Raw genomic sequence first — 22683 nt, forward strand, 5'->3', positions numbered from 1 at the left:
GAGCATAACAGAGCGGTTAATATATCTTTGTTAGAGGAATCTCTAACAAGAGGAGTCCCGCTCTACTTGTCAGTTGGGGTTCTTAAAATGCGTTGCTTCCAAGCTTCTATAATTTTCTGTCCAGCTCTTGAATTTCACATAGATTTGCCCAGTCCTCATGTGCACATCCATTAAACATGGTCCATAAATCACTAGGGTTAATCCCTAGAGGCAATGGTCCTTTTTTTTTTTTTTTTTTTTTTTTGCAGAAACTCCAAACAACATAGTTGCATTAAAGGAAAGCTTTGCATGTACAGAAACACAGAGCTATATATGTATAGAAATGCACATGTTCTGTATATCGCATCAGTCCCACGAACAGCAGGTGCGCAGATTAACCTAAACTAACAAGGAAATTAAATCCAGAGTTCATTCAGAGTAATCAGACCGCATGAAGGATACTGCTTGTATTGAGCTCTGGAATGATATATTGAATAGTATATGCCCTGAATCAGAGTTTGTGTATATATGTGTGTGTGTGTGTGTATATATATATATATATATATATATATATATATAATATATATTGTACTGGTTATGTACACTGCATATGTGCATTATTGTGTGTAATATGGTGTAATAGAGACTGACACGCGATAACACATTTATTCTCCATATGTCTTGATATCCCTTTGAATTATCTTTTTTTTTGGCCCCTGTAGACTGGTTTGGGGTGGAACTTCAGCTGATCTCCAAAGAAACTGGGAAGACTTTTGTCAGCACAGACTTCAAATTCTACAACTGCAGTGGCCACCAACTGTAAGAATGTCTGCTTTATTAATGATCTGAATCTGATTATCATGGGGGTCGGGTACAGTATGCAAACTGGAATTTTTTAAGATGGATCAAGGGTGTGTGTGAATGCGCATGGAAAGGTACATAGCAGGGATGAGGCTTACTAGTAGCTAACATTATTAATATAGATCATTAGCATTTGGAGGAATCAGGTTTGCATGATACAATTCATTTTCTAGATGGGTTCTGCTCATCTTAGTATGGTTTGCCAAGTGTGTGCCATTGAAAAACTGGTGGCTCACAGTAATCAGAGCTGGAAATACAGACCTGAGAGATTCATGAGAGGTTGTGTCAAGCATACTTTATTTTGATTAATTGATAAAGGCATTATTTATTTGCAACACTCTTCACTGACTTTGCCAGTTATGCCAACCACAGTATGGCTACAGTGGGCAGCCATTTTGTTTTTCTCACATACTTTACAGCAACGTTTGTGCCAACATGGTTTCTAAAGTGTGTATTCTTGTTTTTTCCATACAGCTGCTTTGTGTTACTTTTAAAAAAACAATGTTCTCTCACAAAACATCTGTGAAAACAAGATGGTGGCTCTCCTTACCTTTATTTTTATGATCATATAAAAAATACATTGGTTATTGCCCATGTCAATTTTAAAAGATAAAAAAACCTTACAAAATACAATATACATTTTTATAAAAATGCTCATATTATTTCTACATATTTTTTATTTTAAGAGGTTTTACAAATCAATAATAAAAAGAATGGCAGATTGTCAATGTACCCTTTTTCTGCTATATTTTGTTATCAATGTCTAAGCTTATTCTTCATCACTATAACATGTCCTGGGGGTTCACATACAGTGAAGCATTACCCGAATAGTTTACAAATTCTCATTATTTTATACAATTAAGTGTTTGTTTTGTTTGTTTTTTTATAAAGCAATAGGAATCATCTTGATGTAAGTGTCCTCATTAACAATTCCAATAATGATTCCTTTTTTCTTATGAATCCCCCAATACTGCATGAGTTTGCCAATGGAACAACCAATACTCCGTGAGTTGGCTTATGGAGAAACCTCCCTGATAGGAATTTTGTGTCAGTAACTGCTGAGCTTATGGCTTTCAAAAAAAAAAAAACAACCCCAGAGTGATTTAATGACCACGGGTTGGAGGGCACAGCTGAGAGAGAGCGACAGTAAGATGATGTATGTAACTCAGGTGTTTAGATATGCCGTGGTATAAATATTGAAACCATGTTGATGGATGGAATGTGCCACAAGTGTGTAACCGGAGATGGTAATAGCAAATATCTGTATATTTAATGTATGTCAATGTGAGGCAGTGTTTATGCTGCTCGAGTCATATTTGGCTTCAGGGATCCTGTATTGTTTATCCTCAGAAATGGCCACTATATATGCAGAGGAAGCTTATGTTTACACAAGTTGGCTGGTTCCAGAGATGTCCGTCCCCCCCCCCCCCGAAAAACCTCTTTGGCTTGCATGAAAAAATAAATTTTGGATCTTAGAAAGAAAGCAGGGCACAGGGAGAAGACCAGATTGCAGCTCGCACCATAATCCATTTATTTAACCGTTTCTTTTGGTTGTTTTTAAATCCTTGCTATGGGAATTATCCGACATCTCTGTGTAATCCAGATCTCTATGTGGTGGGCCCTGCATATCAACGTGTCATCAGCCTGTCTATCTTCTGATCCATCATCGGCTATTTAATCACCCTGCTAATATACATACAGGGATGTTTATAAAAACACACGATGTTTAAGGCAAGTCGTCTGAAACCTACCATTAATATCGTTATGACTATTTATTATGTCGGCTGCAGATGACTCTGAGCCCCTTCTCAATGCGGTTCACTGCTATTTAGGAAACGGAGAAATAATGGAGAATTTATACGTCTCCTGTGAAACATCAATACTAGACAGTGCTGGGTGTGTGGTTCTGTCTGGCACAGACTTTTATAAGAAGACTTATACAATTAGGAACCTTTTTATATTTGTACCTTATTGAAGGCTGTACAAATCCCAGAGGGTAGGTAGCCTTGGCTTCTGGCGTTTTATAGCTTACTTGACAAAATGTACAGGAACATGAAAATAGTTTGCACTTGCGAGTTTACAACGTGCTGATAGACAATAATTATATGCTAAATGGGAATAGATTAAAGTAATAAGAGATATTCAGCCCAGATTTATAACATTTCACTTTTCTCTTCTACCAACTTCTTCTAAAGCTGCCTGTCCTGCGTGAACAGTGCGTTTCGCTGCCATTGGTGTAAATATCGCAACCTCTGCACCCACGATCCAACTACATGCTCCTTCCAGGAAGGCCGCGTCAATGTCTCAGAGGTAGGACGGTTCAAGAAGTTTAGATGTTTAGAAGGACAGTCTAGCCATCAAACTGTATTTTTATTTTTTTATGCAATTAAATCCATGCAAATTAAAACACACATTCTGGGGTTAGAAAATGAGATTTCTTTCTCACTTAACTCGTCCCCCAGCTTCTGCTGCTAAAACCAGTAAGCATTAGTATGTAAGCTTCTTGCACATGCTCATTAGCACTGTCAGTGAAATTAATGGAAGGAGCCAATCATGGGTATATTTGCAAAACATCATGTGTTTGTATACCATACACGTTATTGGCTTCTGCTACTTTTATTGATTTCAGTGAGATATAGGTCCCATTTCCAACATTCACTAGAATGGGGGTTCTACTGAGCATGTGCAAGAAGTGTGCTGAAGAATGCTCCCTACTTTAAGTAGAAGCAGCTGGAGGAGGAGTTAAAGCTAAACTCCTAAAGCTAACTCCAACAACTTTAGGATGCATGTACCTGTTTACCTGTAGTACCGTGTGCTGTATTTAACAAGAAATAGGACTGGAGTGCTTTTGTAATTTTGCTGTAGAATACAAAGTCAGTATTTCACCATCTGGTCAGTTAAAAAAAATAGTTTAGTGCCAATAGTAACTCTATGAAAGCCACATGGCTAATACCTTATTGCTGTACCAATGCTAGAAATGTTCCTGGCATTAACCTTTTTACATTTATAAAGGTATTCTGTCTGAAGAAATGTACAGAGGGTTGTATGAGTTGTCACTGACCAATGCTGGCCATGAGATGTTATAAAATTATGCTGCCACACAGAGAGTAAAAATCTGATATTTGCTTCTACATGCAAAGGAAGTGAGAACATGTTATTGTGACAGCTCCTGAACCCCGGTTCATCTGACCCCTCTTCTGGTTGTTGGAGAGAAAAATGATCTGCGCATGTATCCATGCCACCATACAATTCCATACCATACATTTCCTAGGCAACTGCTTGGGGTTCCATCAGAGGATGGTGAGGATGTGCTGGCGCCATCATAAAGGATCCTTTGGCTCACTCTGCATGTGCAATATCTAAAATGATGTATGATTTTTTTTCTGCATCATTGTAGTTGACAATAGAAAGGTTATTCATTATATTTCCATACAAAAACAATTCAACAGAAATAGTTCAAGATTCCACTTATTCAAGCCACAATATTATTTAATGACAATCTCAAGTGTGCTTAGGTGCTTTGCGACAATGAAAAAAATAAGTGTATTCCAGTGCTGTGTATTTATTATCCCGGGCCTAATGCGGTTAAAGTTACCAGAGGATAGTGATGAAAGCTCTGATGGATTGGCTGCTTTCTCAAGGGTTGTGCTGCATGCAAGGAGCTCTCTAGCAGAGCAAGTAATGAAATTAGTTAAAATATTCAGTGTGTATATATATGCATCTCCCTTGGGGACAAAAGTCCTGCAGAATGCAAGTTAACCGTACTGCTGCAGAACAGAAACAGAGGTAACGCACCTCTTGTGGCGCTTGCATAGCAGACAGATTAATGAAGCATACGCAGGCATACTTTAATTAACTTAAACACTTGTCACTGTCGGATGCCTGCAAGTGTTTGAGGGAAAGGGTTAACACAGTCATAGGTATTCTGTGATCATACGCTTCCAAACGTCTTCGACCTTTGCGTCTTCATCGTATACTGCACGTCTAAAAGTATGGCTTTATACTATTGGCAAGGCATAGGCAGAAAACCTGCTCAATAAAAAGGGTTAGAAGCTTGATGGCTTAAACAATATGCGGTAATGGATTTGACTACCACTGTTCCAACAAAACAAAAACAGTCTGTTAGGGATATGCCTAGTGTTCCTAATTCTCTCGTTATTTTTTACCCAATACTTAAAGTTTTGTACACAGAATATCACACCATGCTTTAGGTTTTTTCCTGGTATCACAGCTGATGACTGTGAGGGCATCTAGCTCTATTCTGGAGCCATGGGAGCTCATAATGTCATTGCTTTGTGTTTACAGAATGTCAACCTGAACATGTCTTCCTCATTCATACATGTCTTCCTCATTCATACATGTCTTCCTCATTCATACATGTCTTCCTCATTCAAAGATATTGTAACCATTTTGTTTCCTGTGTCCCAGGACTGCCCCCAACTGGTACCCACTGAGGAGATCTTAATCCCTGTTGGAGAAGTAAAGCCAATCACCCTGAAGGCCAGAAACTTGCCACAACCACAGTCCGGCCAGCGGGGTTATGAGTGTGTGCTGAACATCCAAGGGGTGGTGTACCGCATGCCGGCATTACGCTTCAACAGTTCCAGCGTGCAGTGTCAGAACAGCTCGGTGAGCGTTATTCCTAATACACACATGTTAATTCTTTACTTATAGGCAACGTAGAAGGTCATTTCAGGTATTCTCTCAACATATTCATTAATATGGAGGCAACAATATATGCAGTACTTTTTACAGTATGTGCCATGGCAAAGTTAAATTGACAGAGACAACCCGATACAAAGAAGGTGCTGCTTATAAACGACGGAGAGTTAGTTATCGTGAATCAACTTTTTGGTGAGATGTTCCCCACAAGATTCATTTTTGTATATAGCTCAGCCAGCTTATAAGGGCAGAAGAGAAACTAAATGATTTTATATCACATACTATCTTAAAATTCTTAAATAACCACATTTTCGTTCTTTGGTCTGTGTTGTCCTAGGCAGACCAAAATAATGCCGCTGTGCTCCTACACCTTAAACCATTGTAAATTAGGATTCTGTTTTGAGAAGATGGAACATGTTATCTGGCTTTTCCCTGTCGCAGCCTGCGGGGGGTCATTTGGAGGAATACGACAGCAATCTGACAAAAGGGTTGAAGCAAAAAGCTAATTTACAACAGACTGATAAAGCAGAACGGGAAGTCTTATCAGTCTGTGCGAGTCCCAGCTTACGCCAACTTCATAGAATTCCTAATACAGTTGCTTCTGGCAGTGCGAGAGAGTGCGAGAAACACACAGAAAAACATTCAGCGCTTAAAGTAAATAACCAGGTTCCCTGGATTAACAGCTAGAAGCAACACTATCTGCATATAGGTTAAATATTTTGGGGTAAACGCCATACCAGGCAGTGTTGGAGTACAATATGTGGGATACATGCGCTCTGCTAATGGAATTAATGAATAGCCCACAAGACCAACCGAGATCAACAACTGCACCCATAGCAGCAGCTGTTCAAAGTGGTTTGGATCCGATGAGAGCAAATGGAGTTGTAGTCTGATGGTGTCTGTAAGCAGCAGGTCACAAATTTTCAATATGGGGAAAAGAAAACATACAAACATAGTATCGTATTGTTATGGAAAATGATGAATGCAGTATAAAATAATGGAGAAATAAAGCAAAAAAAAAAAGTTATATATATAAAAGAGTGAAAATTTTTATTATTAGGATGTTATTTGCCCTGTAATTAAATTCCCGACAATATTTCATCTGTCTTTTTTTTATCAGACATTACTAACTTATTTATCCATTTTCAGTATATCTATGAGGGAATGGATATAAGTGATCTCCCAGTGGATTTTTCTGTTGTCTGGAATGGGAATTTTATCATTGACAATCCACATAATATCAAAGGTAACGCAATGTACTTTTTTTTTATTTTTTAAATATAAACCAGATTTAGCGTTTGCTGCATATTTTTTCCATCATATCGGCTACTGGTTACGGTGACCTTGCTTAAAGGCTACATAAAAATGTGTTTAATATTTGAGAGAATTTTGACACTGATGCTGATTCACATGCGCACCGAGATCTTGACTCTCGAAAGAGGCTTTGGGTTAATGACCAATTTGGCAATATTCCTCAAATCACTGCCTAAAGGAAATAGGGACTGGAACAGGGAATCAAACCAAAATTATATAGTACAGTTTTTCTTAAGAGTCTGTTTGTCCATGTGATGATGTTTGTATATAATTGCCTTTTGGAGGGCCAGATTTACTGCCCAGTCTGCAAAAGCCTGCTTCACCGTTGCCCTAAAATATTATATTAATAATGATAATAAACTATTATTGATGTGGCTTACATTGGGCTGGGAAATGGGCTGCGTATGGTCTGCAGAAGGTTAAGCAGACCCACTGCCAACGTTTTGTAGTTCATAGTGACCTTAAAAATAGCCATGTTATTTACCTGCCTTATGGGTATTCTTTTCTTCTTTGAAGAACGGTAGGTGTTCTTTCAGGGCAATGAATTATCTGTAATGGTCAGTAATATATTATCATGGTTCTAAGATAACTTTCTCTGGTCTCTCTACAGTTCACCTGTACAAGTGCGCGGCCCAGAGAGAAAGCTGCGGTATGTGCCTGAAGGCTCACCATAAGTTTGAGTGCGGCTGGTGCAGCGGGGAAGGGCGCTGTACGTTACACCATCACTGCTCTTCTCCCCAGTACCAGTGGCTGGACTGGTCCAGCAGGAACGTGAAGTGCACCAACCCACGGATCACCGAGGTGAGTTGGCAGGGTGGATCAAATAGCTGGAGGATGAGAAGGTGCAAAATATACAAATGGGACTCCCGAGTCCCCAAATTGACATTGCTGTTAGGTATTTTTTTTTGAAGTCAATTTGTGATCACAGTATTGCCTGTGTTAACATTGGGCCCTAATAAATCATTTTCCTTAAGGCCTCCAAAAACTGTTCCTCAGGGTCAGATAAGATGACATCTAGCAGAGGCAACAGTAGTTAACTTTGACGAATAACTTAAGGTCAGCCAGGTTTTATTTTTGCTGTGAATTCTAGAATAAATCACATGGAAACTTCAAACGTCCTTGTATGGTAATAGTGTGTGTATGGGTTCATTTATAATATACACAATATATATTTATATATACATTTATATCTTTGTATTCTTTATACCCACACTACATTCAGAAAAAGAACTAACATTATTAAACTAGAAATGTAAAATAAGGAATATGATGAAATATTTTCTATATCATTTTTTTAATTTGCTCAATTTCTTTTTCTTTCCATGTGTTCTGTTCCATCTTTAACTTCAGTCTCAGACACACAGAATGTCCACAGGCTCATAGCTGTTAATTAAATAAAAGTGTGAGTGAAGTGCATGTAGTGAATCAATACTCTCAGGAAGAACATTTTCTTTCCTTCCTAGGGAGACGAGCTGGAGATACTCAGGTCAACACAAGGGGGACATACGCTCTCCTGAAATGTCAATCAATACCATAGCTCGTTTAAATAACCCTAGGGTTTCAGAGTCATCCTATGCGGCAGACACGTTTTGTTCTGATCAGCTGCCCTATCATTAACCCAACAAGCTAGACAGTCTCTTAACCCCTTAAGGACAATGGGCGGTCGCTAAACCCATTGAAAACAATGCATTTTGAGCCCGTACATGTACGGGCTTTGTCATTAAGGGGTTAATATGGCACTTCTATTTATAAAAAAAATATATGCTAATACATTCTATATCCCTATATCCCTCTAAAGGGACCTGAACATGTAGGACTGGTTAGAGTTCTTTCATTCAAGTCCTAGCCATCTCTCCAGTTTTAGATGGGTCTATGAAAGCCATCTACTAAAGAGTAAAATTTGGCATACTTCAGTTCTTTCAGCTCATAAAACACGTCTAACAGAGGTAATCCAATGTTCCGCTTTCACCAGAGTAAAATCTTTCCGCAATTCCACAGTTTTGGTACATACAAATGAGCGTAACCAAGGATAATCATGTTCAAGACGCTGACGCGGATTTCTTTTTGAGCAATACAATACAATGAGACTGATCTATTATTGTCTATAGAAAACATTGTTATAAATAATTAAAGCATTTAATCCCGGTATGGATGTAAATGCCGATTTGCCAGTCGCTATTCAGCAAGTGCCCTTGATTGCAAACGTTTCTTACAAGCAACCGCTAACTTTTGGATTTAAACAGACATTTGCCCCAGTTCCAGGTTAGACATACACCCTTGGGGTAGACATACCGTAGCTTAAGAAACGTTGCCGTATATAACTCCCACCGGAGAAAAATAGGCTGTAGAAACTTATCGTTATTGCTACATCGGCCGGCACTTCAGTTCTATGCACAGAAAGCAGGATATCTGCTGCCTCTGGGGGAAAAAAAAGTTTTTTTCCCCTCTGTATTTCAACATGAGGCCTTTTTAAAATAAATGAATAGGGTGAAATATGAACCAATTTTGATTTTCTGGCACCAGTAAAACAGGAGCACATTGCATTTTTTTCCCCCCAAAGGAAAGCTGCCAGCCGATAGAAAAAGACGGGTTTTGGTCTCTTTCTGCTTTCTGTTAAAAGGAGTAGAAATCCTTCAGCATTTCCCTGCAGAATAATATGTTACTGGCAGCAAATGCATCAGAATGTTTCATGCTCTCTCACAGTATATTTTATCCCTGCAAATCTGATCACCGACATTATTACATTTTTCATGAAAATACAAAAAAAAAACAGCCATCAGATGCTTTCTGTGTAAATATTAGTAGGTTTGTATTGTTCTATTTGAATTATATATATATATATATATACATATATATATATATATATATATATATATATATATATATATATATATATATATATATATATATATATAATTATAGTATTATGAACTTTGTTGAGAAGTTTTGACTGTTTGTTTTTCATTGCTATTGGCTCGAGTAGCCCTCTTCTACTTTTGTACCAGTTTGTTAGTGTGTGTGATTTTAAAATGATTCTACTGATTGTAACATCGCTAGAGAATCTGCTGGTGCGGTATAAAAAAACTGTAATGTCCCTCTTTGAGACCCAAATGTCTATGTCCCTCTTTTCTCCCCTGATGAGCTTCTTTAAACGTACATCACAGTATGAATGGAAATTGAGCTATGTTTCACTCTGAAGTTGCAATCAATACTTCTTTAAGTTGTTAAATTTTATTGCAAATCATGTTCAGAGCCTTTAGTGCTATCATTCATTACAGTGATGTTCTGATAACCGCAGAATCTTGGTTTTCTGCACTGCCCTGTCTAGTCCCCTCTGCCAGTGCATGAGTTAAATGCCTTATTGCAGAGACAGTGGTGTAAGAAAACCAGTTGAGCGACAGGGTAACCGTGGCATGATTAGTCGGTCTTTTGTTTGGTTTAGGCTCCAAAGGCTCAGGCGGTGCTCTGTGCCTATGAGCGGCGCTAATCACTACGAAATCCCCTGCAGGGTTCTTTCTGTGTCGCATCCAATGGCAAAGGTCATTGGAAATGCAAGTCATCAGACATGCACCGGGGAGCAGATGTGCCCATTGACAAATCGATTTGATGGGGAGTAGGTGGGGGGTTGGATGGAAACCAAGGCCTCCCTTGACTGCTCCAGTCTACAGGATACCTCGACAACTGTGGTGCCAACTGGAGCAGAACAGCCAGTCCTATTGTGGCCTCCATTTGGGCCCCAGCCCTATGTTCCCGCTGATTGTTAACCTTTTTAAAGGCTAATTCTGTAGTCCAGGAAAAAAAGATTAGTGTGGTGTCTTGCAAGATGTATTCTGTCTTGAGATGATGCTTCTGCCATGTTCAGTTTGGCCGTCCTGTTGATGAATCCTCATTTGCTGTTTTCTTAACGCTTCATTTCTGGAGCCTCTACCCTATCTTCCAATTCTGACCCGAACCTGCCATTAAAACGTTTATAGTGCTTTCTAAGCTGCATTTCTTGCCTCTGTGAATTGTCCTTATTCATCCTGCTTAAAGGCTACAGCCTAGCTTCACCTTAAACTGCTACAGCTGATCCGAGTGACTTACATTCAGTAGAGACCAGGGACTGTGAAATCCTATGTGTGTATATATATACCATATATATATGTATGTATGTATAAATATATATATATATACACACACACACATATACATATATATGTCTGTGTGCATAAATATACTACCACTACCGCTTTTGGGGTCACTTAGCTGTTTTCATGGAAAACAAGAAAATCTCTGGCTGTGTAAACACACACACACACACACACACACACACACACACACACACACACACACACACACACACACACACACACACACGCACACACACACACACACACACACACTGTATATATCGGTATACTTAATGCGTGTTCTGATTACCATAACATGCCCTGCATGAAGATGCTAGGGGCTGTTCTGTCAGAATGAATAATCAAGTCCCTCTCTCTTGTAACAATTAGGCTGTAAATGTGCTTTTTGCTAGGAGGGGAAGCTAAGAATCGAGGAGAGAGGGGCTGCAGCGCGCACAGCTTATGGCTCCTCTTCGCAGCCGCTGCTGCATCCCTGTGTTTGACTCTTTCTCATCCAGACGATTGTGACAACCTGCTACAGCTTGTCGGGTAGCTTACACAATCACTGCTGACTTCTTATGTCACCAGTATATATTTACACACACACACACACACATATAGATATATGTATGTGTATATAATAAATGCTTGCCATTTAGTTTCGGCTAGGAATTATTTTTCATTACTTGCATAATGACCCATGTTATATGTCGGCAATATACTCAATGACTTGAAACATACAAATGTGTTTTATATATATATATATATATATATATATATATATATATACCGTATTTGCTCGATTATAAGACGAGGTTTTTTTCAGAGCAAATGCTCTGAAAAATACCCCTCGTCTTCTAATCGGGGTCGTCTTCTAATCAGACCTCAAATAGAGTCTGATTAGGAGACTAAGATCCAGATCCCCCGCACCGCTGCAGGGGACCTGGATCCTCCTGTCTCACCCCCCCCCCCCATCATACACACTTACCGGTGCTTCCTGCTGTATTGCCGGGGCAGCGGGTTGACGTCTACGCGATCCGCGTAGACAACGTCCGCTGCAGCCGGAAGGAGGTGTGGCTAGCAGCGGGGGTTGTCTGCGTCCGTCGCGTAGACCTTCCCCGACTGTCAGAGATCTCTGATCTCTGACAGCCGGGGAAAGTATACGCGACGGACGCATACAAACCCCCGCTGCCAACTCCACCTCCTTCCGGCTGCAGCAGAAGGCGACGTCAACCCGCTGCCCCGGCTGGAAGCACCGGTAAGAGAGGGCTGAGAGGGGAGAGAGGAGAGGGGAGAGGGGAGGGGAGGGGAGGGGAGGGGGGGGAGAGAGAGTGTGTGTGTGTGTGTTAGTTAAATGGGGGCATAGGGCATTTCTGGAGTGGCGTTAAGGGGGCATTTAATAGAGCACTCTGCCTCCTGAAATGCCTTATACCTCCCTATATGCCACTCTGCCCCATAATATGCCTTTTAACCCCCTAAATGCCAGAGTGGCATATAGGGGTATAAGGCATTTCTGGAGGCAGAGTGCTCTATACAATGCCTTTTAACTCCCTTAATGCCACTCTGCCTCCTGAAATGCCTTATACCTCCCTATATGCCACTCTGCCCCATAATATGCATTTTAACCCCCTAAATGCCAGAATGGGATATAGGGGTATAAGGCATTTCTGGAGGCAGAGTGGCATATAGGGGGTCAAAAGGCATACCATGGGGCACAGTGGCATATAGAGGGTTAAAAGGCATATCATGGGCCACAGTGCCATATTGGTGTGGCAAGCCTGGGGGCAGATGTGCGTAACTGGGGGACAGGCTGGAAAATACAAGAAATAAAAACAAAAAAAATATTTTTCTCAATCATAGCTTTAATCTTTAATCTTTTATTAAAAAAAATAGTTTACATGAATTAACATTTACTGGTAAAACTTTTTTCCTTTAGGGTCGTCTTATATTCAGGCTTTTTCTTTTTTCCTAAGTTAATATTCAGATTTTGGGGGGTCGTCTTATAATCAGGGTCGTCTTATAATCGAGCAAATACGGTATATAAGGATATACATGTCCATGTGCGTGCGGTGGTGTGTACACTATGGTGGTGTATGTTGTTTTTATCCTGCGTTTCTCCAGCTGTAATTAATAAAACTCATTCTGTCCCAGCCGGGGGCTGAGCTGTGACACAGTTACTTCCAAACTGCTCAATTAGCGTCCAGTGGAATGTAGGTCACAGAAAAAATCCAGTATTTGCTGTTCTTACAACCCCTTCAGTGCCCGGAGCGCCATGTGGTGCATATATAGTATGGTAGAGTGGATTGCATTATTATGGCATTACTGCCGTCTAGTTAGAGAATACTTTAAAATCCAAGCTTAGCGTCATTCCCCTCCGTTTCTCCATATACTTCCTTCCTCGACCTGTCCGGTGCAGCAGAAGAGCTATTTTGTACTGGCTAAAACAAGCCACTTGTGGATGGTTGTATATTACGCTATAGGGTAACGCACTGCTTTCTCAGGTGTCTTTCCTTTCATTATCATCTGCTGACTGCCGAGCCCCGCTCCCTGGCGAATATGAAATTATTCTGTAGCCGCAAGATCCGGATAAATCACTGACTGTGACCCGGTGAATATTCCCCCAGGGAGTCATGTTTATTAGAAGCCGCAGGGCAATGGCTCTACATATCGTGGAAGAACGGTGCTCTGTCACACTGCTAAACTGCCCCGTCCTCGCTGTAACCTTTAGCTGTCTCCCTCACCTCATTGCCAGGGACAATGTAAGACATCCAAGCGGAATCATCAAGGCGCACTCTGCAGAGTGAATTACCTTTTAGTGACCGTGTATTCTTGTATAGAGGTGATTCAAACACCCATGTAACGTTTGTGATGCCTTCGTAATGAGACAGACTCAAAGCAAGATAGTGAAGACGGATTTTGTTCAATAAACTAAATCCAATACAGTACACTTACATTGAAGATCTTGCCTTCAAAGACTCTTCTTCAAAACAAGTAGCCATGCCTTCTATGGCATGAAAAGTAATTATGATAATGAACATATTTTTGCACAGAGGAAACTTGGTCTCCGTTGAGTGAATGAGGGCTTAGCAAGTAGATCATCCATTACTCCAAAATACTGTATTAATATTCTATATTTAAGTGTATGCAGACAAGTCTGCTGCCTTTTTAAGTGGTTGACATTTTAATTAATGGTAAATAGTTGTTAGACATATGCTTCCAATGACGGTGTTGTGTCTCTTTCATAGATTCTCACTGTGTCTGGACCGCCTGAAGGGGGCACCAGAGTCACCATCCGAGGAGTCAACCTAGGATTAGACTTCTCTGAGATTGCTCGCAATGTTCTGGTGGCAGGTGTCCAGTGCACACCTGTAGAAGAAGAATATATTATTGCTGAACAGTAAGTTACCTCTTTCCTAAATGCTCTGAATTCCTTTCATTTATGTTAACTCAGAACAATTTACACATTGAAAACCAGAACAGACTTAAAGTGTAGTTTTATAATTGTCATCAGCTACTGTATATTGGATCATATTGTTGTAGGTAAGACATCATGGCAAATCTTCCGCTGTTGGCTAGTTGCTGTATTGGGTGAAGTGATTTGAATGCCCACTTTCTTGACCTGCTTTAGTACGCATCTCCAAACCAATGGGACTGATTGCCAAACAAAAGACATCATTTACTTAAATCTGTGACAGTTACCCTTTACACCCGTCTAAACTAGCTACAAGCATACATTTGTGTTTCCTTGGCCCCCACGTGAAATCCATCTCTTGCCTCAATCTCCAGGGAATCCTAAGTATTGCTGGACTCTGGCAATCAGATAATGGTAGGTAAGCTAAAATTGGAGATAATTCATGTATTGTACTAGGTAAAAATGTCAGAGAAAAATGGCAAAGCAGAGCGGGGGCGTGCGCTGGAAACCCTCCGAGAGAAACATATGTGTACTGTGATGTGGCCTCAAGTCTATTTATAGGCTGAGTTATGATGTGCGTGATGGGTTCTCATGATGCAGCTTTTCTGACAGTATAATGTGTACGTATTGTACACATAGTGTACGTATCTGAATGCACTTTATAACAACTAAGGGTTTGTGTTTATACACAAAGCAAAGCTGAGCAGTTTCTTGATGAATCACAGCTTATGGGTTACTCAGACGGCATATGGGCAGTCGGACCTATAGAGAGATGGACACATTCAGAAACATGGAAGGAAGGGATGCTATGCTATGCTATACACACATAACCCAAGTAGGACACAAAATTGAATTACTTTAAACAAACACTAGCACCATTAGAATAAATGCCTGCTTCATTATCCAGTGTAGCTACATGAACCTTTGACTTAGTAGTAAAAAGATAGTAACATATGATATGTAAGCATAGCCTGTCCTTAGCCTACATATATATGACATGATATCACACATATATTTAATACAATTGTGCAAACACCTGCTAACCTAAGCCTACCATATACATTTATTCCTACAATGGTTCATTGACCACTCTTTAGACAGCTAAACGTGGGGGATCCGTAGCACATAGAGGACTGGGTACCTTTCTCGTGTATTGGCTGGTGAATTTTCAGACACTTTACATTACTGGATGGATGTTACCCCTGCACATTCACCCGATTTCTAAGCTACCAGTCTTTTCATCAGACAGAGAAGAACACCACTCACCAGATCTGCAGATTTTCACGTGTTGAATGGTATTATACAGTATATGGACACGTTTCTTTATTCATTTCGTTGTTCAGCGTATTTTATTTCAGAACATTTTGTGTTTGCACCTGTCTATGCACACAGTGTGACAGAGCTGCCTCCCTCAGAGCCCCCACACTTGCACACACATAGAGAGAAAACAAGTGCAGCCGTCAGGATGATAAAGTGTTCCCCCTTTTGTATCCAGACACAATTGGGGATCACACAGCGGATTTCGTCATCTGTCATGAGAGATGGAGCCAGGCTCAGTCCATCTGGGTCCTGAAACACCTCTAAATCCATACACAAAGTCTGCTTTCCTTAGAGACCGAAATCCTGATGTCCCAATGCTGTATGTGGTGCTTTCAAGATGCACAGCAGTGTATAAATGGTGCCTTGGGTTCCAGTCTGAATTTTTTTGTGAGCTGCTGTTATATTTATTGGTGTGAATCCAGGGGTGACCATCTGGCAATGTGTTGGCTTAATGCAAATCTCTGGGGGGCTTTAAAAGGAAAAAAAGAGGATCAGTGGGAGAGAAGCACAAAGGAAAGCAGAGGGCAGCACTTAGCATACTAGGCGAGAACCGACAGAGAGACGCTGGTTAATGGTGCAAGACCAGGGAGAAATGCAACACAGCGACAAGAATAACAAAATCGGTCTGGATGATTTAAAATGCTCATGGATCAGGACACTTGACGTACCCCCTGCAGTCAGTCATTTTTCTAGGACAAATATATTTCATACATTGTTGGCCAATACATGTAACATGCAGTATGTAGGATATATAAAAGTTGCTTAAGGGTATTGACATCTTCTCCTAAATTTAAAGACATAATGGAATGAATGTGGAATGCAAAAAGAAGTATGATTAGTCGATTTGCCAAGGGATAAAATTGGCTATTGTCTACGTCCACAGCCATTGTTGAAGTTTAATTGAAGCTAAAACTTATGGTAGGAAAGAAGGTGACGGTGAAGTTTGTCTCAAAGGTCCTTTAAAGACAACTAGTACCACATTGTTTATGTGCCACATCAATAAATTATTGGAAATGTATCTACAAATATGGTAGCAGTTGTAGTTTGTGGATGAAGTGATACTACAATGGACGATAATTCTTAGCTCTTTGTGTTTGTTCTCAACCTCAGGATCGTGTGTGAAATGGGCAAGGCTCCCCCAGCCTCCGCTTCAGGCCCTGTGCTCTTGTGCGTTGGAGAGTGTAAACCAGAGTTTATGGCTCGTTCTCTGCAACAGTATAGCTTTGTGGTGAGTATAATAATCCTAACTAAAATATCTCTATTATTCTATAATGCCATTCACCTTCTTTCTTTTCCCAGCGTGTTCTCCTAGATTAATAATATGTGGGATCACTGCTCCGTATGTAGATGTACGGCAAAGGCTGTGCAGGTGAAGGTCAGACGTTATCAGCACCAGGACACGACGAGCCACGTTGGCTATTTCCAAACTGCTTTTCTTCCCAAGAGGACACTCTTATTCCTTCTCTGTTTGCCTGTAATTTACTGTGTTAGTACAAAGATAATAGCCATGATGGAAGCAGTGGCTCCTGTCTCTAATCCACCGCACTCTGTCTTCCCTAGCAGCAAATTATAGGTTTGCTCATGCTCATGATAAAATGACACATTCCTTCAGAAAAATCAATGCTAAGCCTTCTGCAGCTCTACTGCACAAGGCTCCCTTTAATCATGTAACAAGCCATAACTGTCACCGCGTGCTTTATGATGTCATTTAATAAAAGTATCCTGGGAAGGACAGATTGGCGGAAGGAGGGAACTAAAAGGAGTTAATCCTATTTAATATGGACAAATGAGGGATTCACTTTATATAAAACACGCCATTCTTTCCTGTGCTAATTAATGAGGTTTTATTTTGGAATCACTTGGAGCATTCCCAGAACCCTACGTCTTCCACTCTGGCTGACCTTGTTACTCCGCCATCTTCTCTTCCACTTACTGAATATATAGTTGTCAAAATTACTTCACATTCAGTGTCCGCTTTCCTCTCAACCATCTGTCCTGGGTAGTAATTCTAAGTATAATCAGTTCTTTACTTAACATAAGTTAGAATTTCTAATGAGTATAACCACATGCAAGCATCGCATCTGCAGTTGTGCTATATATCATACAGCAACAGTTCTGTAAACTAAACACCTTCCTTGCTAGCAGAAATGTGATGGCGCACAAGCTGGCCTGCACCTTTGTTTCTCCACTTCATAGTCTCCAAACGAAGGCCAAGGGGATAAAATAGGAAACATTGAGTCAATAAAACTGTGTTCTTCATTTCCATTGCAGAAAGCCAATTTAGTGGCCCTGGCTTTTTAACTCGAGGTATTGGGAAGGTGGCAGCATAGTCTTTGGATAAGAGTGGAACCCACCGTGCACCCTTTAGGTGTACAGCTTTGTACGCCCTTAGCCCCTTTGGCCAGTCATGCAGATCATGCACTGGAAGCTTATAGGGTTGCTCATTTTTGAGGGACATTTATGCACTTGTTGCTGATCAGCACATGTAAAACCGTGCAGCATGTGGAATGTATAAAGACAGAAGGGAATAGGGTATTCCGTTATAAATCCCAGATACCCTGAGGCAGCATTTTACACGTGAAATGTACGTGTCCCTCAAAAATGGCTTATACGAAGGTTCTCTGTGGCTAATCTCTAGGCCAGGGGCGTCCAACCTGCGGCCCTCCAGCTGCTGCAGGACTACATCTCCCATCCTCCTCTGCCAGCCCCTTAGCTGAAAGAGCATTATGGGAGATGTAGTCCTGCAGCAGCTGGAGGGCCGCAGGTTGGACGGCCCTGCTCTAGGCTATGCATGCATGTTATCTAGCTTTACCTACCTTATATCGATGTGGAGTCCCTGTAGCCTGTCTCTGAGAACCCTGCACACGCAGACATCCCCCTCTCCCAGGTTCAAGTGTTTCTGCCAGTGGTATTATAGATTCAGCTGCTGCGTTTTCCGAACCCAAAAGTCACAATGCCCCCTCATTATTTCTGATTTATGGTAAGCATGGGCCCATAACAACCTTCCTGAGACCAGCGTGTATCTCTGCATCTCCAACCCTCCCTGCAAAATGACTTATTCCACAGCCTCGGTGTATGCGCCATACAGCTTAGAGCTGTAAATATCGTGCAGAATCAAATTTCGTACAGTCTTTAATATTATTGCATTACTTCAGAAAAATAATAAAACAAAATCACTCCTAACAATAACACCAAAACTGACTGCTTATTGCTGCTGCCTCTAAGTTAGTCTGGGCATAAAGTCGGTAATGATTTAACAATTATTCCGTTCTCCCAGTGCCAGGGAAGGTGCGATCCGGCGCTCTGGGGCTCAGAAGGTTAAACGGTTTGCTGGTTTGTCTGTGGGTTAAAGTGTGCGATGGTCAGTCTGTTTTTCTGCCTGTCTACGTTTATTTCTTTTTTTCTCTAATACAGTCAATCTTGTCATTCCCACTGCTCTTTTTTCAACCAGTCTTGCTTTCTTTGATACTGTATCATGTTTTTCTACCGGGCGGCAAACTCCATTAGAGCATCTCCATGTCATTAAATAGCCTAATAAAACGGATTGGAACCTTGCAGCAGTTCTTGGCTCGCATCCCTAACACGTTCGATGTAGTGAGAGAAAGCCCATGCTGCTAAAGGCAGACAAGAGCCCTGCAGTTTCATGATGCCTCCTAAATGGATATTTTCTACATGGTTCTTTTCTACATGGTCATTGTTATCTTTTTTTGTTTTTTTTTTCCAGAACCCAACAGTGACCCAACTAAGCCCAACCCGTGGTCCTGAATCTGGTGGAACCATGATAACCATCACAGGCCATAACCTTGGAGCAGGAAGCACTGTCTCAGTAGTCTTGGGGAACCAAACATGTGAATTTTACGGGTAAGAGGGGTAAATACATTTGCTTTATTCTAAAGTGGTCTTCTGAGAAACGGGAAACCTTCATAACATTCTTGCTTTTTTACAGTAACATCATCCAGTCAGCTGTAGGCCTGTAGGCCTGTAGGCCTGTGCAAAACAATAATGAAAATGGGTCCCACATACATTATGAATTCTGCTATTCTGTGTCATTAACGCCACAATGTTTATTATTGAATGGAGCAGCATACTCCTTAGTGCTGCATAGATTCAGCTGTATAATATTGCTTATTCTGACACTTTTTAATGGTGGGTGAGGGAGGATGGTGACCCAGAGACCAGCCATGAAGATCATAACCGTATATCAGCCTTAAAGGATATTAAATTGGTCGTGAATGAATATATATATGAATGTGAAATAAGAAGGGGTTAAAGTATACATCAGATTCCAAACGAAATATATTGTGCGGAAAAATGTCCCACAAAGAGTGGCCAAAGTTCCAATCGATGAAAAATATATGCATTCTGTTTACATTTTCATGGGCCTTAACAAAGATATTTTATGGGTTAAAACATTAGCATTAGCGATAGAGCAAAAGGTAGGAGACCCTCAGAATTTGATTAAAAACGATGCACATCTGCTGCCTTAAAGGCATATTAAAGCCTTCTGGTCTGGCTGTACGCTATTGTTTTATTTATATAAATTAATGGCATTAGGGGAAAAAATGCATTCCATAGGTTTATCGGCCCTGTTCCCCTTTCCTATTTTAAGAACACTTTACTTCAGTTAGTCTGTAGCTGGGGATTCTGATTAGATGAAGCATTTTATAACAAGATTGGGGCTAATTACAGTTTCCCACTCTGCAGCCTGTGTTCCGAGTTGTGGGTAGATTCGGCATGACGGCGTAATAATAGCACGGGAAGCTAATTAACTGATCACAGGGAAGGGGCAAAATCCTGCCAGCTGTAATGTATCGCTCTGGATAGGGCTGCCAGGAGAAAGAGAAGACTATATTCAACCTGAAATGCAGCCGGGTACAGGGAATTTACTGTAAGAAATGATAGGCTGGGAAATCAGATAATGGTAGCCGCAGCACAAATAAAAAGTGCTGGGTAAGCAGACATTAAGAAAAAGAATGTGATACAGAAGTATGAGAGCATTAGCATGTGGCATAAAAGATGGTAGTACAACATAGAAAGAAGCAAAGGCTAATATTAAGCAAATGAAAATAAGTATCAGAGGGATAGGAGACGGGGTATCAATCAGGGTCTGGGGGGGGGCATAAAAAGCATGTGCAAATGGGGTGGGTGTAGAACAAAAGAGATTGCCAGAATTGGGAGTGTGGGGGCACCTGATGTGGACCGCCATCACTTAACATCAGGTTAGATTTCCAGAAAAAAAGGGAATGTAACAAATGGTGTATGTTGAGATTATTAGATACTTGACCTAAGATCATGGTTTAATCCATGAAAGAAGGGAGAATCGTGAAGAAGACACAATAAACATGAAATGTTGTGAATTTAGTAAATTTGGTCTGTAAAGAATTGTGATCTGGAAGTATATGCAAGGAATTCCAAAGCCTCAAAGTATTATATATATATATATATATATATCATGTCAAAAAATAGAGTATTGCAGAGTATGCGGTGATACCTTTTTTATTGGACTAACATAATATTAAAAAGACAAGCTTTCGAGAGTTATCCTCCCTTCATCAGGTCTGAAGCAATACTTCAGACCTGATGAAGGGAGGATAACTCTCGAAAGCTTGTCTTTTTAATATTATGTTAGTCCAATAAAAAAGGTATCACCGCATACTCTGCAATACTCTATTTTTTGACATCGTGTCTACTGGACTAATACGGCTTCACCCTTTTACATATATATATATCAACGCGTAATGATACCTCGAATTTGTACTTGAAAACGTGCTAGTCTTTCTGTCAACCTCAGTTTTCTACTGGCTCGGCCAAACAGCCCCATCTCGGCATTCCTGTTAGGTGACGTGCATGCGCGTCCACACTAAAGGAAATAAAAAGGCTTTCCGATACAGCATCTCCAGTGACCCTCTGTCAGTGGAGAACAAACTGTCAGTAGATACAAATTGACGTCCGGTAGGAAGTGTCAGTCCATGCCAGTTAGCGTCATTATTTTTTTTTTTTTTTAAATAGCGATTTCCTAGAAAAGCCTGGTGCAACTGCCGGTAGCATTTCTTCTTATGTACGTGTTTTACTGTTACGGTAATAATAATGCACAAATCTTGCAAACGGAACACCTGACCTGATCTTACTAGACAATGTGGTTCAGAAAAAAAGATATTGCTCTTTCATTAATTTAGATATTGCTGTGCAGTTTATAAAAACAGCTATAGAACTAACTGTTTTATATAGATATATTTTTTTTATTTCGATTTTAGTGCCAGAAGGGCAAATAGCATAATGTCCCAAAATCCGAGGCGTATGAGATAACAATACATATTACAAGTTATAGTTTAGTCTTTTAAGGGGCAACCCAGCCATCGTAGTGCTCCCCTTAAGTTGTCCTTTTTTCCTTCTTACAAATGCATGGACAGATTCAGCAGAACCCCCTCTATGCGTTTGCCCCCCCCCAGCTGCTTGATGCATCTTGCCAGCACAGGCTTGCGCAATAGTTCCAGAGGGTCTTAAGCAGATATTATATCCCAGTGCAGAGTACAGACGCATACAACAAAAACCATTAACATTTATAACAGTTTGTATAAGGAAATGTTTGTGCGTAAAAGGATGATGTTTTTATTATGTTCGTAGTAGCTCTGATAGATTTCATTCATTTCGTTCCAGTTTTAATGATGCTTTTCTTCTGCTACAGTAAAACACATCTTTTGATGCCGATGCCATTCTGCTGAATGGAGGCTCACGAGAAAAGGGTTGCATCTGTTTCCACTAATACGTGACCGTCATAGACTATTGTTAATATCGGTAAATCTGAGGGGCATAACATTTGACCAGAACCTTCAGGAAATATAATAAGAATGATTTCTCCGCTGGACATATGCGTCTGCCTTTTTCCATGCATTTAGAAAGCAGGGAGGCTTCACAACAGGCAATTTGCTAGGACCTGGTCTGTATTAAGCCGAGAGGCAGCACAATGTATAAAACACATAATTGTGATTCAGCTTTTCTCTATTCTGCTCAGTAACGTTTATTTTA

The 22683-nt window shown here is 40.4% G+C and overlaps 1 protein-coding gene across 1 annotated transcript in view; it reads left to right on the plus strand.

Annotated features, from left to right (window-relative positions):
- The window catches only part of LOC149298382 (plexin-A2-like), a 134408-nt gene that overhangs the window by 81914 nt on the left and 29811 nt on the right, over positions 1–22683 (plus strand). The window contains exons 7-14 of the mRNA XM_089487583.1: positions 702–798; positions 3036–3150; positions 5269–5469; positions 6652–6748; positions 7427–7617; positions 14171–14322; positions 16768–16885; positions 19382–19518. Of these exons, the coding sequence (XP_089343709.1) occupies positions 702–798; positions 3036–3150; positions 5269–5469; positions 6652–6748; positions 7427–7617; positions 14171–14322; positions 16768–16885; positions 19382–19518 (1108 nt within the window). The remainder of the gene's footprint in view (positions 1–701; positions 799–3035; positions 3151–5268; positions 5470–6651; positions 6749–7426; positions 7618–14170; positions 14323–16767; positions 16886–19381; positions 19519–22683) is intronic.

The sequence above is a fragment of the Sceloporus occidentalis genome, unplaced genomic scaffold (genome assembly GCF_023333645.1).
Source record: "Sceloporus occidentalis isolate IW3139 unplaced genomic scaffold, rSceOcc1.0.p SCAF_33, whole genome shotgun sequence".
Lineage (NCBI taxonomy): Eukaryota > Metazoa > Chordata > Lepidosauria > Squamata > Phrynosomatidae > Sceloporus > Sceloporus occidentalis.